The sequence below is a fragment of the Hirundo rustica genome, chromosome 21, assembly GCF_015227805.2.
Source record: "Hirundo rustica isolate bHirRus1 chromosome 21, bHirRus1.pri.v3, whole genome shotgun sequence".
In the NCBI taxonomy this organism is placed as follows: Eukaryota; Metazoa; Chordata; class Aves; order Passeriformes; family Hirundinidae; genus Hirundo; species Hirundo rustica.
Window position 1 is genome coordinate 7334634 of NC_053470.1, and position 15012 is coordinate 7349645.

At 49.3% G+C, this 15012-nt stretch overlaps 1 protein-coding gene across 1 annotated transcript in view; it reads left to right on the top strand.

Moving 5' to 3' along the window:
* The window catches only part of PASD1 (PAS domain containing repressor 1), a 47495-nt gene extending 33613 nt beyond the window's left edge, over window positions 1-13882 (top strand). The window contains exons 11-21 of the mRNA XM_058423225.1: window positions 1050-1156; window positions 3745-3892; window positions 5745-5826; window positions 6663-6786; window positions 7847-7941; window positions 9423-9581; window positions 10062-10247; window positions 11019-11224; window positions 11768-11860; window positions 12328-12535; window positions 13708-13882. Of these exons, the coding sequence (XP_058279208.1) occupies window positions 1050-1156; window positions 3745-3892; window positions 5745-5826; window positions 6663-6786; window positions 7847-7941; window positions 9423-9581; window positions 10062-10247; window positions 11019-11224; window positions 11768-11860; window positions 12328-12535; window positions 13708-13878 (1579 nt within the window). The 3' untranslated portion in view covers window positions 13879-13882. The remainder of the gene's footprint in view (window positions 1-1049; window positions 1157-3744; window positions 3893-5744; window positions 5827-6662; window positions 6787-7846; window positions 7942-9422; window positions 9582-10061; window positions 10248-11018; window positions 11225-11767; window positions 11861-12327; window positions 12536-13707) is intronic.
* Window positions 13883-15012: the final 1130 nt, after the last annotated feature.

A 15012-nucleotide genomic window follows, 5' to 3' on the forward strand; every position in this document is an offset into this window, starting at 1 on the left:
AGTCTTGGCCACTGTGGCCTTCTTCCTTAAGTGCACTCAGCTTACCAGGAGAGGGGCAGCAGGAGAAGCAGGTTTGACAGCACCATCACCTTCAGCCCGCCCCATTTTGAGTTCTTTACCATTTTTGCCCTATTCCTGGGCAGGAATAACAGGTGGAGCCTCGTTGGCACAGGTCCTGCCTCCCTGAGTGCTCGAGTTGGGGCAGGCAGGAGTGTACCTGGGAGATGGAGAGTGACCTCCTGGTACGGCGAGCAGAGACAAGAACAGTGGTTTTCTCCCTCAACATTTCGGTGTTGCTTCACAACCATAAACTATCAGGCTCTGGTGGAGGCTGTGTTAGGATAGCTGCTTTCAATAAAAAAATAATCTCATATTTTGGCCAGGAAAAGGAAAGTCTAGCGTTGATAGGAGATAGTGAGGTAAGTCACTGCAATGTACCTATCTAAGTAGTTCATCAATTCCTTCTCTTTAACCAAAGCAAAAACAACCCTAAATCAGCCCCGTGCCTGTTGCTATCTGTGCTACCAGCACAGAAAGTTTTGTTGGCTGTAGCTTCCCAAGCTTTTCCAGGGGAGCAATTTTTTTTTCCCAAGCTGGTGCTGACACACTCTGCAGCTTCCCACTTGTTCTCTCTTCTACAGTTACTACCCAGATGACACTTGCATCCAACCTGCTGGATAATTTTACTCTGGCTCCACGGAGTTATGTGCAGGATCAGCCACAGCGTTTGTCGAGCTGTGTCTCACAAGCATCCTTAATGAATTGAGTCACTCACATATGTACATGCCTTTCTCTACACCCACATAATGAATAGACTGTGAAACAGTAAACACACACCTTTTCATTTTCTCAATTTTTGCCTCCCCCTCGCTGTCAGGTTTGGGGTTTTTTTTTTTGTTTGTATATAAAAATACATTGCTGCCTATATGAAAATCCACTCCAGATTTCCCTGCCAAGTGAATGAACAAGGGGTTTATTGCTGGTATCACAGCTTATCTGCCAGGATGTCAAGCTTTGTGCTCACTCCCTGCCCTTTGCTTCCTTTCTAGGGCTCCACCTATTATAGGATATTTACCCTTTGAGGTTCTGGGAACGTCAGGGTATGATTACTACCACGCAGATGACCTGGAGCTTCTTGCTAGGTGCCATGAACACTGTAAGTCGCCCTGCCTCTGCAACGTGTCTGTGTCTGATCTCCTTTGTCACTTGTGCAAAACCTTTTACTGTCATTGCCAAAGGCTTCTTCTGCAGGGGCATGAGGGAGCTCTCCCTTCCCATGACAGACTGTCACAGCTGACATCTGGGAGGTTGAAATGGGCAGAGTTCAGTCAGGTCAGGAGCTGTTTGCGCAGGTTTCCTAAACTGCCAGATACCTTGTTTGAGTCTCAGAGTGAAATGAGATCAAAAGGCTGGGAGTCAGAACTATCCCCCCTCTGCCCCACGAGTTTTGTTGATTTGTCCCAGTTCTTGCATTCCCCTGGGCTCTGGAGATAGCCAGGAGGCTCAGCTCACCAAAACACCTTTTGAGAGCATCACCTACCTGTGCAATTAGGTGTTGTGAACCTCACTTACTCATCAGTAAAATGCTTCTGGAGATTCAGAATTATTTTACATCCAAAAGTACTGAGCACAGTTTCCCTGTGGGTGAAGATGGCTCACATTTAGTCAACCTCAAAGGAAAACAACAGAGCAGAAGAGTGATGTTCAGGCTAATGAGTTAACACCTAAGAAGGTCCATGAAGTTTATTTTTGTGCAAGGAGAAATAGTGTGGCCTGTCAGAGCCAGGGCAGAAGGAGAACTCACATGATTTCCACAGCAGTGCAGCCCAGTGCTGAAAGAACCATGTCCTGCTGTGGGCTGGAGCCAGCACGAGGAAGAGCAGAAGATCTGCAGATGTGGTCTATCCCTAACCAGTGTGCAGTTCCTACCAAATGTGAGATGCTTTCTCCCCAAGGCCCAGATTTCTCCATTTTATTGGGTGCATTTCAGACTGAGATGTTGTGCCAGAGTGATGTGTGTCCCGTGGTTTGGCATTGCCAAGCACTGCACTGAAAAAGAACTACATGCTTTGTAAAAGGCATCCAGGTAATCAGGTATTATGCTAAGAAATACTACTTGTTGGGGACCCTGTCTGTGTCTCTGCTATCTCCTCTTGAAAGAGTGTTTTGTCGAAAGGAAACAAGAACACCCTGGAGAGGGGAGCAAGCAGGATGCTGTAATTGCTCTGGGATGCAGAGCAGCACGACGCTGGGACCAAGAACCTCCAGCAAGAAGCTTCACAACCCCCTGGAGAAAACCCATCTCTGAGCTGCAAACTATCCTCATCTCTACCACTTACATACATGAGGAGCTGAAGGACTTGTAGGAGAATGGGGAAAAATACTCTGCATTTCAAGTTTCCCTGCTCCTTTTCCATGCTGGCTGCTCTGCCCCGTCCAGCAAAGCGCTGCCCAGCAGCTGCCAGGGAAGCGCTTGCCTGGCTGGGCACAGAGGGGGCTGTGACAGGGACACACAAGCTGTGTCACATGCAGCAGGAGTGTAGATGGGAACATCACCAGAGGATTTTAACTGCTCTCAAGTACGGGACTCCTTAGTGGTGTTTGCTTAAAGAACAATTCAGCTACGAGGGAGGTACTTAACCAGGCAGTGGCCTTGTGGTAATGCAGGTGCAGTGTGGCGTGGGCACAAACTGTGTTGAGAGTGGGTCAGATCATCCAGCAGAGAATAGATTTGATGATTTATATTCCACATCTCTGTCACCCAGGCATTCTCCTTACCTAATAGAAGAATATTTGCACAACACACCTGTAGGAAAGGATCTTTTACTGCACGGGGAAACAAAGTAAATTGCTGGCAAAGTGACTTGGAGAAGTTGCTTCAGGACACGTCTGCCAGGACTAGTAACTGAGGGATCCCCGGCATGTCATGTTAGCCAGAAAATCTCTGCCAAGTGCTTCATGTAAAACCCATCAGTGTTAATCACTAAAGAAGTCAGTCCTAATATTTTAACAAAATAGGGGTGTGCATGTGAGTAAAAACCCACTTGGGTTAGTGTGGCTTGCTAAGTTCCTGTTTGTCACATTAACATCTTCCCTACTGTCGAGTGAAATGGGTTTGTCTAAAGCACGTTTGTATTTTACTTTGCATTAATTGTGGGTACTTTAGGTGAGCATGTTTCATTTTGTACTCCCAGCAGTTTGGAACAATTAGTGTGGTTATTTAACATAGCTCCCCTCATTATTTTCCAGTTGTATCACAGCACCTGAGATTTTTCTGGGCATAGCCTGATAAAACATACCAGGCTGGAGTAGGCCAGGTCTTGGAAAAAATCTCTCAGTTAAAACTCCACTGTCCTGTTTTGTGCCATTATCAGGATTCTTACTCCACATTTTGAGTCTTTGAACTGCATTCTCATGTACCTACGAAAGGCAAAAAAATTTGTTTAATTAATATAATTTTGCTTATTTCAGGGAGCCCATAAATTATAAGAGTGCCGCTAGTTATTTGGTTATACCAGTTATAAGAGAAAGATCAAAATAGCAAAGGGCACTTCTGAAAGCCAGCAGAAGCAACCCCAAACAGGAGCTGAGTCCGTGGTTGTGTATAATCTGTCTCATTTATAAAGCTCATTTTAGCACTGCCCCAGTCTGGGAGGGGAGCGTGGGGCTGAACGGATTTTCTCTTCACCTTTGCACCATAAAATCCCCATTTGCTATAAACCTCTTTCTCCTTCTGGTTAACAGTGATGCAGTTTGGAAAAGGAAAGTCCTGTTACTATCGGTTCCTGACCAAGGGGCAGCAGTGGATATGGCTGCAGACACACTACTACATCACCTACCACCAGTGGAACTCCAAGCCCGAGTTCATCGTTTGCACTCACCTGGTGGTCAGGTAGGAGCAGGCACCCAACTCTTCACAGTGTGTGCTGTGTCTCAGTGTTCAAGCACCCAACTCTTCACAGTGTGTGCTGTGTCTCAGTGTTCAGGCACCCAACTCTTCACGGTGTGTGCTGTGTCTCAGTGTTCAAGCACCCAACCCTTCACAGTGTGTGCTGTGTCTCAGTGTTCAGGCACCCAACTCTTCACAGTGTGTGCTGTGTCTCAGTGTTCAGGCACCCAACTCTTCACGGTGTGTGCTGTGTCTCAGTGTTCAGGCACCCAACTCTTCACGGTGTGTGCTGTGTCTCAGTGTTCAAGCACCCAACCCTTCACAGTGTGTGCTGTGTCTCAGTGTTCAGGCACCCAACTCTTCACGGTGTGTGCTGTGTCTCAGTGTTCAAGCACCCAACTCTTCACGGTGTGTGCTGTGTCTCAGTGTTCAGGCACCCAACCCTTCACAGTGTGTGCTGTGTCTCAGTGTTCAGGCACCCAACTCTTCACAGTGTGTGCTGTGTCTCAGTGTTCAAGCACCCAACCCTTCACGGTGTGTGCTGTGTCTCAGTGTTCAGGCACCCAACTCTTCACAGTGTGTGCTGTGTCTCAGTGTTCAAGCACCCAACTCTTCACAGTGTGTGCTGTGTCTCAGTGTTCAGGCACCCAACTCTTCACAGTGTGTGCTGTGTCTCAGTGTTCAGCCGCTGCCTTTTCTGGTTCTGTTTCATGATAACCAAATACTCGCTGTGCCAACTGACACACTGAGATGTGTGATTCCATGAAAATATTCTGACAGGGAATATGTGGTTTATTCACCAATTTAACTTTTTTTTTTTTTTGCAACTGAGCCTTTGGCCAAATCCATGAGTGTGTTACATTCCCCTTTTGTCCCTAGTGATGACACGGCCTTAGAAAGAATTAAAGTTGTTGGGAATCAGACATCTTTCTGGGCATGAATGAGATCATATAACTCCTACAAAACCTTTTGATCAGAGCTTTAAATATTTATGACTTGGAAGTTAGCTGCTGGCTTGCTGGCTTTATTCCTCACCCAGATCCAGCCCTGGATCCCCCCCTAGCGGGAAAGAAAGCTGCTTGTGCTGAGTTGCAGTGCATGTGTGGGATGCTCTGAGTGCACCTTCTGGAGGAGAATCTGCTGGATTAACACAGCCTTCTCAAAAAAGAGAAGAGTAAGAGTGTATTTTCTGAAGGGCTCAGAAAAAAAATAGTGGCTCGCTGGTTTGCTCTGTTAACCTGAGTAAAGTTATTGCTCACTGTGTGGGGTTTTTTGCTGTCAGGAGTCAGGGGTTTTTTCTGCTCCCCCTCTTTTTCTGTCAAACACCTGGGAGAGCAAACACTAGTAAATGTGAAATATATGGGTGTGTTGGAGTGAGCCAGAGGAGGGCCATGAAGATTCTCAGAGGGCTGGAGCACCTCTCCTGTGGGGACAGGAGGAGAGAGCTGGGGTTGTTCAGCCCGGAGAAGTAAAATCTCCAGAGAGACCTTGGAGCCTCTCCCAGTGCTTAAGGGAACTCCAAGAGAGATGGAGGAGGAGTTATGGATTTGTAGAACAAGGGGGAATGGCTTGAAACTGTCAGAGATAGGTTTAGATCAGGTAGAAATTCTTCCCTGTGAGGGTGGCGAGGCACTGGAAGCCCAGAGAAGCTGTGCACCCCCAGAAGGAGGGACCCGACCTTGTCCTGCCCAAGGCAGTGGCATTTTTTTGCACAAGCCGTACAAATAAAAAGGATTCTTGTCCATCATCATCAGGTTAGAAAATGAATGTACACTTGCTGTTGCAGTTTACCTGGACAGAAGCTGTAAAATCATTTTTTGTGAGTTTTTTTTTGTTTTGTTTTGGGATTTTTTAGTTATGCAGAAGTTCGGGCTGAGAGGAGGCGAGATCTTGGCCTGGAAGAATCATCAATTGAACTGGCATCCTCTTCTCTAAAGGTACCGTGTTCCTTCACAGCTGAATGGGGAGATGTTTAAACCAAACTGAGTAATAGCTTACCTATCTTAGGGAAATATCTGTTCTTTCTTCTCCATTTTCTTTACTCCCACCTCATTCCAAGGGCTCAAGGAGGTGGAGGTCTCTGAAGGTCATTGGTTCAATCCTCACACGGGGCACCATTAAATGTGGCATTTTGTCTTATTTTTCTTGTTAGAGCTGGGCTTAATTGCACAAGAGATGTTGTTTTGTGTTTGGACTCTGTGCTTATAAAAATTCTTATCTGTAGTACAGTCTCACAAGTTGTGAGTTCCAGCTAATAAAGTAGAAAATGGCTGTGTCTCTATCTCTCTACTAGGTCTTTTCAGAACAAATTGTCCAGTTATGAGATGACACCTAGATTATTTTTACTTTTAACCCAATAATCAAACACCCGTGGTCTGCAATGCAGATTTTTTTACCCAATTACAAAACACCACCCAAACCCATGAAGAAGAAGGTGAAAAAGGACTCAAAAAGGAAAAAGGATTTAGGACTGTGCCCTAAATTCTCCATCTTGCTTTATATATATTACTATACACTAAAACCTTAAACTCTAAGTTTTCCACCCTGTGATGTCACACACTTCTATCCAAACTCCTCACCCACCATCCCAGTGCTGTCACTCAATTTTGGGAGCTGTTCCACGGCCTCAGGTCAAGGCAGTGTTTGCTGGGGGGTCAGTGCCTGTCAGCACAGAAAGCCTGGAATTCTCAGCTCCCAGGGTTCCAACAGAGGCACTTCCCAGGATGATTCCCTCCTGCTGAGGGTCTCACCACTCGTGTTTTGCTCCCTGCAGAGCCACAGCAGCTACCTGGACGTGGGGCAGTGCGGCAGCAGCCAGGACGCCAGCCGGGAGGGAGTGTCACTGTCATCGCACAGCTCCCGCTGCTCCTCGCACACCACCCTCTCCAACTCCACCTGTAGGTGCCGGGGCAGCCCAGCCTGGGTGCAGGCAGCGGGCTGGAGGGCACAGCAGCCCCCAAAATACTGCTGTTCAGCTGGGAGGGATCAGGTCGGGGTGGGAGGGGAATGCTGAGCACTGGGACCTGCACACCGGGTCGTGACAAATCACACAGCAGCAGAGCCACGGCCACCTCCTCCCTCCCAGCCTGTGTGAGAGCAGATTTCCCCTGGCTTGTCACCAGCTGAGGGTCGTGGCTGTTCGCTGGGGACTCGCCAGCTTGACTGAGCCAAGCTCCCTGACAAAAGATTTCTGTTGGGATAATGTAGTTTTATTGTGGGGTCTCTCGTGGGAAATGCCTGCAGAAGGAGCACAGAAGGATGCCTGCCTTGCTGGCAGCTTCAGCCCGGCTCCCATCAGTGCCCTCCTTGCCTGGGGGAGGCAGCAAGGTGACTGCAGTGCCCTGTGTGGGGCCATGGGCAGGAAACTGAGGGGACTTTTCTTGAGATACGTGCTGTGGGGAGAGTGGGGCTCTCATCTGGATACACCCACGGAGGGCAGGCTGAGTAGGGGGTGAGCAGCAGGAGGGAAGCCAGCAAGTCAGGTGGGGAGCCAGAGCTAGAGGGGCAGTTTGGGGACCCACTTTGGCACAGTTTGGGTCAGGGCCCATCTGTATATGTGCATTTCAGGCTGAGCCAGGGTACCCAGGCACAGACTTTTCTGCCCAATTACAAAAAAACACCCAGACCCATGAAGAAGAAGGCGAAAAAGAATGATTAAGCCTCCGTCCCAAGACCTCCATTTTGAGATATATATATATATATATATATATATATATATATATATTACTATATTCTTTAAGTTTTGCACCCTGTGATATCACGCACTTCTATTCATACTCCACACCCACAGTCCCAGTGCTGTCACTCAATTTTGGGGGCCTTGTCCACAACCCCAGGTCAGATGCAGTGTTTTCCTGGGGGTCAGTGCCTGTCAGCGCGGTGAGCCTGTGGCTCCCAGGGTCCCAGCACGCAGGCACCCAGGGGTGCGCTGTGTGACAGTGAGTGTCTCTCTTGCAGCCACGTCGTCGGTGCGGCGCACAGACACCAGCACTCCCACGCGGGCTCCGGGGGACAAGGCAGCCCTGAGGCTGGCAGCAGCCGGCAGCGCTCAGGTCAGTGCTCCTGGGGAGCAGCAGCCTTCCTGGGCTGCGGGGGAACGAGCAAAAGCAGCGTTGGTGTCACCCTCAGAGATGCTGGATCCCACACTCGGGGTGTGCTCGGGCTTCCTGGGCAGTGCCGCTGGCTGGCAGAGCCACTGGAGGGATGCCAGGGGCTCCTCTGCTGCCTTCTTTCAGGATTCAGTTTGCTCCTCCAGGCCAAATGCCTTTTCACACCACCAACCATTTTTTTTTTTCCCTTGGGGTTTGTAGACGTGAGATGGCCTTTATCCAAAATAGGTGCTGACACCAAGGACTTGAAATTACCAGGGGCATGCAGGAGCCCTAAATTCTCCCTGCAGACATATCCTCAGATCTCCATCTCAGCTGTCCGATTCCCTGCACTTGTTCATCCCCGGTGTGAGCCGCCCCAGCTCTGCACTAGAGGTGCTGTGGACCTACATTAAGGCAGAGTTTTCATTTCTAGGCCACAGCCACTGCTCAAGCCCCTGGTGAACAGCTCTCTCAGCACCCCGTGGCCCAGCTGGCAGTGCCCTCCCAGCGCCCTGTGATGGTACGTGGTTTATTTTCGTTAAGAGCACTGCTGTGTCCTGCCAGCAGAGCAGCCTAGGTGGCTTTGCTTCACTGCCCTCACGTCCTTGCTGGCCCATCCCAGAGTGGGGGACAAAAGTTTCCTTTCTGTTGCTGAGATCTACCTGCAACAACCTTACTGCAGCCACTTATTTCAGCGAGCAGAGAGAGCAGGGGGAACGCCCAAAGAAATAGCACAGGAGAAGGTTTGCACTTGTCAGAAGAGTTGTGGGCTGCTGAAGGCTTCTCCCTGAATCCCTAGCAGCTGCCTACAGGCTAATACAATGCTGGAGAGTTTTTAGTAGAGGAAGGGGAAGTCATGGAAGGTTTGAGTTAGGCCAGGAAAAGAAGACGAAACCCCAAGAGGAGTGAGTCCTAAACCATAATGACAAGGTCTGTCCTACCAGGGCTTTGGTGTCAGTGCCAATGTTCAGACCATAAAACAGAGATTGAAAATGGCTAGTGTAGGTGTGAAGGATGGATCCCCAGGTGGGATTGCAGCCTCACTTGGGCCTGGCATGTGCCAAATATCATTAGCCACAAAGCACGAGTGGGCCCAAACCAGGTGGGTGTTATCCTGGGGGACAGGAGAGTCCTGTGTACAGACACTGCATCTATGCAGAAATTATAAAGACCAACACCTGGAGGGAGGTACTGGAGGTACTGCATGTGAGCCAGATGTGCTGCTGCTCTGGAGCTACAGTGGCCCTTTGGTTAAAGATGCAATTGCTTTTTTTTTTTTTTTTTTTTTTTTTTTTTTTTTTTTTTTTTTTCCCCCTTTGTCAGCATCATATTTTTTATGGCAAAAGCTGAAAAGCAGTCCATTTTTCTGAACGCAGCATTGCTGTGGGTGTGAGTAGCAGGCCTGGTCCTACCCTGTGGTTGTTTTTCTCTGTTCCCTACAGCCAGTGTACCATTTCCCTACCCAGCTGGGGATGATGCACCAGCTGAAAGAGCAGCTGGAGGAGAGGACTCGCATACTGCAGGCTGACATCAAAACACAGCAAGAGGAGCTCCATGTCATCAAGGAGCAGCTGCAGCTGGTGCAGGACTCCAACCTGCAGGTACCTGGTGCTCCCAAACTCGCCAGCTACTGGTTTTTCCTTTGAGAACACGGAGAAGTAACAAAATTGTCTGTGGCAAAAGTATTCTTCCCAGATTGGTAGCTCAGTTTCAGATGTGGGAGTGGTGTTTCCTGAGAGATGAGAGAGGTCAATATCTGGCTGAGTATTGAATTGGTAATTTCCATGATTTAGGACAAAAGCAATCCCAAATTAATCCCAAGTCTCCCCATGCACAAAAAGCTTGGTGGTTCCACGTCTGGTTGGTGCTGCTGGATCCCCACTGCCACTCCTGCACAACACAGCAGGCACAATGGAGCTGGAACCGTCCTGGCTCTGAAGAAATACTTGACACAAGCCAACATTTGATTTTCTGTTACTCATGGTTCATTTTGCCCCTGGATTTAGAGACGCTGCTGCTGCTGCAGTGTTACTTCTGCCAGGCAGTGCAACCAACACCTCCTGTGCCTCTTTTTCTCACAGATGCTGATGCAGCAGCCGATCCCCGTCGTCTTCAACACGGTGCAGCAGCCGAGCCCCCGAACGCCCAGGCAGACCACAGCCAAGAAATCACAGCAGCCAGCCCCCATGGGGACAAAGCACTACTGCAGCACCCACCTGCTGTCACCGCACCCATTCCTCAGGGACCCCTGTGGCACAGTCCCCCAGGTGGCTGGCATTGCCATCACCCCCTTTCCCAGCTCCTGAATACTCCTCCCCGGGCATCCCCTCTGTGTTGGTTTTACTGCATAGCTGGCCTTGAGGAATCTGTGGCAGGGGTCAGTTGTGAACGAAGGCAACCAGCTGTAAAAATAATAAAGCAGGTAGCCAGAAAAGCATTTAAACCCCAGAGAGTGCTGGAGACCTGCTGGTCACTGGGAGGAGGCGAGTGGGAGGTCTGGGCTCTCATCAGCACAGAGCTCATTCACAGCCACGGAGAGCTGTGGTTTCATAACACAGGAGTAGGTGTCATTTTAAAGGGCTAATTTTGCCCTGCCTGAGGAGTCTTGGAAGGCAGCTTTGAAAAAACAATTTTGTCATCACTAGACCTAAATCCCCACTATTAAGATGGGGAAAGACTTGAGTTGTTCAAAACCAAAAAAGGCCAAAACTGCTGCTTTAAAGGACAGATGAGATGCTTTCCTTGGAGATTTCAGATTTGCATTTCCCCTCTTAAGCTCTTCTCTTCCTCCTCAAGCCTTTTGTACCCTTACCCTTGTACTGTAATTTCTCAGAAGACTGTCTGGGAATGCCAACACCTGCCCTGCAGGGACAATAGATGCTAAAGGGTTGGTGGTCTTGAATAAATAGGCTGTTCCTACTGCTGTGTTCAGGGACAACATCCTATTGTTCCTTCTCCTTTTCCCATCTGCCCACAGTAAGAGGTTATTTTATCCTTCCTTTAGGGAGCTTTGAAACTTACTTATGTCTTCATTTCAGGTACAGCAGCAGAAGCAGCAGCACCCAGTGAGAGGAAGCCAAGGGCAGCAAACGTGTGTGCCGGGGCAGGCGAGCATTTCAGTGCCCTTCTACAGCAACCCCATGGTGTTCTCCCAAACTCACCCCATCGCCGTGGCTGCTCAGGTGCCCACGGACAGCAGTGAGAGGCAGCCCCCAGCTGACTACAGCCAGGACAGGAGCCTCAGGTACCCACAGGGACCATCCTGGGGCAGTGATTTGGGCAGCAAGGAGGGCAGGAGTGGCCGGGCGATGGGTTTGGGGTGCCACGGCAGGCGTGAGGATGTTCCCTCTGCAGGGGTGAGCCCAGAGTGCAGGCAAGCAGGGTGCTGTGTACATCATGCTCTATCACCAGGGGCCTTAAATCCTCCTCCCTCTGTATTTCCATAAATTAATCAAACCCTGCCTTCTGTCAGTTCAAATTTTCCATAAGTTAATCTAAGCCCTGTCCTCTGACATTGCCCCTTGTCCTGTGGCCCTTGTCAAAAATCTCCTGGAAGGTGCTATAAGATGTCCCTGGGGTCTTCTCCAGTCTCAACAATCCCAATCTTCTCAGCATGCATTCACAGGAGGGATGTGAGCTGATAAGAACTATCCTGTTTCATTAGCTCGTTTTCAAGGTAGTGGTTTGCCTGCTTTTGTGGAGGATATTCAAGGAGTTGTTTCTAGAGACTGACAGGACCTTGGACCTCTCCCTTCCCTGCTCATCCTCTGTTTTCCTTCCACCACAGGATGCTGTTGGATCAGTCCATCCAGGCCGTGATGCCCACAGCCAACAGCAACTGCCAGCCCGTGCAGAGCAGTGCCAGCAGGCAGCAAGGAAAGTGAGTCTCTGCTTGCCCTTATTTTCCTGCAGTGTCTCTAGCAGGACACTCTATGGCACTGCAAAAGACATGGGAAAGCTTGTACCTGGTCACGCAAACACAGACAGACTCAGTCTGAAGCGCAACGAAAGTTCAGCCAGTTAGGAGAAAAATGAGAATATTTTTAAATTACGAAGAAATTTATGATAAATAAAGTGCATTGGAAAAAAAAAAAATTAACCATTTTCTGGCTTTTCCAAAGCACGAAATGCTTGACCAAGACACGGAGAAAATGTACAGCCTAAAAACCCCTCCATTTTCAGCAGTTCCAGTCAATGCTTTGTGGGCAGAGGGGAATCAGGGCCTTCTGTCAGCATGGTTCGAGCAGCCCTGCTCCAAGCTGGCTCCTGCAGCAGCTGAGCTCCCAGTGCCCGTCCCGAGGGTGGGTCTGGGTGGGCTCTCACGCCTGGCTTTGCTCCCTGTGGCAGGTTTGTTGCAGAGCAGCAGAGCCTGCCTCCCCCGGCACAGGGGCAGCCCGTCACCTGCAGCGCCGCCCGGCCGCCAGCGCCGCCGCCCATCTTCTCCCCGTCTCTCATGATCCCACACCCCAGCTTCACATCCCACCAGCCCAACACCCCAGTTCACCTGCACCAGTGGCCGCAGCAGCAGGTCCAGCAGCACCGCCTCTACCTTCAGGTATTGGGGCAGGAGCAGGTTTCTGAGGGGTGGGTTGGGGTTTTTGGAAGAAATGGGGTTTATCTGGCTGGTCAGACCTGGCCAGTGCCTTTGCACATCCTCCATCCCCATTGTACCTCCACGCAGCCAGGTGCTCAGCCTTTCCAGGCTGACTCTGCACCCACTCAAGTGTTTTCCAACAAACTCTGTTATCACACGGTGTACAGAAGAAATACCCAGTTTTTCAAACAGCTTCTCATCCAGAGGAGCTCTGGTGGGAAGCTCACTGTAGTCATGAAAAATTATAAGAGGGAAGCTCTTTGGAACAAACAGACCTCTTGCTGTTACATCTCATCAGAGCAAGGTTTTTATCAGCTGGTTTTTATTTCTTTTAATAAATGGGTACTTCACAACACACATCTCTGTACAGGGTGATTTTGGTTTTTCAACACACAATTTGCATCAGTACGTGCTGAACTAGTGACACTGCCCAGGAGAGGGGTTGTTGAAACTAATAATTCATCAGTAACACGCTCTCCAAGCCCTGCCTGGGTGGCAGAGGTTAAATTACAGTCCTCCAGGCAAGGATAGTAAAAAAGAAAGCGAGAGAAGTAGGTACAGCTGGAAGCAGCCAGGACTGGATTTAGAGAAATGAACTGTCCCTGCTTTGGGTGTGTGTCCTCATGGGCTGCACCACAGTTAGTGTGGGCAGGAGAATGATGATGCTGGAACAGATAAATAGCTCCAGGGTCGCAGTACACCAGAGTCTGATGGCACAGTGCCTTTGACAGGGGGTGAAACAGCAAGTCCAGGTCTTTGAGGTACCAGCCATGGGTGGGTACATGGTTACTCTAGGACCTCGTCCTTGGTTCTCTGAAGGTCTTTCCCATGGAAGATGAAAGTTGCACTTCCTGCAGATTGTACCTTGCATACGGGTAGCTTTTGGAGGTCTCCATTCCTGCTGAGCTCCCCACGAGCCCCTTAGGACAGGGGGTCCTCTTCCCCTCTGTGCTCTCCAGGCATTGTTGGTTGTGCTGACAGCAACAGCATCCTGAGGAGCACAGCTCTCCCCTCCAGTTTAGAACTTGCTGCACACACTCCTGGCCATGAGGCTCAGCATCAGCCCTGCAGCAGGAGAGGCACAGCCGGGTGATGGGGCAGGTCTGACCGCTCAGATTTGTGTCTCCCAACAGATGCAAGGTCCCGAGCTGGTGCCTGGGGCTCCGACGCAGCGCATTTTCCAGCCGCCCCACGCTCCTCAGCAGAACCCCTTGAGCTACTTCCTCCACCCTCAGCAACAGGGCCACCACGCACAGGGCCAGCCCTGCAACCTGCCTGACCTGCCCGAGATGCAGCTGCCCTGAAGGTCTGTTCTGGAAGACGAGGAGCTCAGGGCTGCAGCCGCCGCGCCCGGGCGCGCGCGGGAGAGCACGGCGCCGTCGAGGCACGGCACGGAGCGGTCGGGCTCCGTGGGGAGGTGGTGGCTGGAGGGATGACCCCTGACAGGGATGCACGGCTGCCTGGCTGCATGGCTGCGAGGGCCTCGTTTGTTGGGATTTCCATGCAGCCAGTCCGTGAGGCTGCTCCGGCAGCGGGGTGTGCCCCGGCCCAGCGCCGCGGTGCCGCTGCAAGGGGAGGTGAGGCCGTCATGAAGCTCAGTTTGCAATGGAAAAAAAACCCAACCTTTTCCATTCAGGACTTCAATGCTGAAAGTCACTGTGAATTTAAGCCCAGCATTTGGAGCACGTAGACTGTACCAGTCCGCAGGACACCATTGGATTACCGTGTACATAACTCGTTTTGCTGTAGTAGGTCCATTGTGAATTCTTTTTCCTTTTTTCTATACCTCAGTCCCACAGGTTGTTTTTGTTTTGTTATTTTTTTTCCCAGGAGTTTGGATAATGCTGCTAATTTACATAACACCACTTTTGCCTGAATTTCTTATTGTTGTTATACCAGCTCACATCGCAGCTAGTACAATATTTGTCAAGTTTTATTTTTGGTTAACAAGTGAAGATAAATTTATATTATGGTTTTTACTCCCTGTAGCCAAATATTTTTCAGGTTACAGACAAAGAATCTTTACTCCTTTTTTTTTTTTTTTTTTTTTTTCCCCCAAGTGATGTAGTTATATATGTTTCTATACATAAAAACAAACTTACATAAAACAGCATATGACAGCAAACTTTGTGGTTTTGCTAGGTCATGTTTCAATTTGGCAAACCCAAAATATATAATCACAACACACCATGTTACAAGCCCATAGGGTCAGCAATAAATTGTATTTTTGTAAATTGTCACTTTTTAACTGTAAGTTTATATTTAAGAATTGAAAAACCCAGTTTATTCTTCAGTGGGTGTATAGTTAAGTGTCCCTACTGTTTGTGTCTTTCCAAAGGAAAAATTAAAAAGTACATTTTTGAAGTGTTAGTAGCTGAGTACTAACTTTGGGCATTGTTAGAGCCCAAATGTAGATGGGTTTGGCCATTACTATAAAC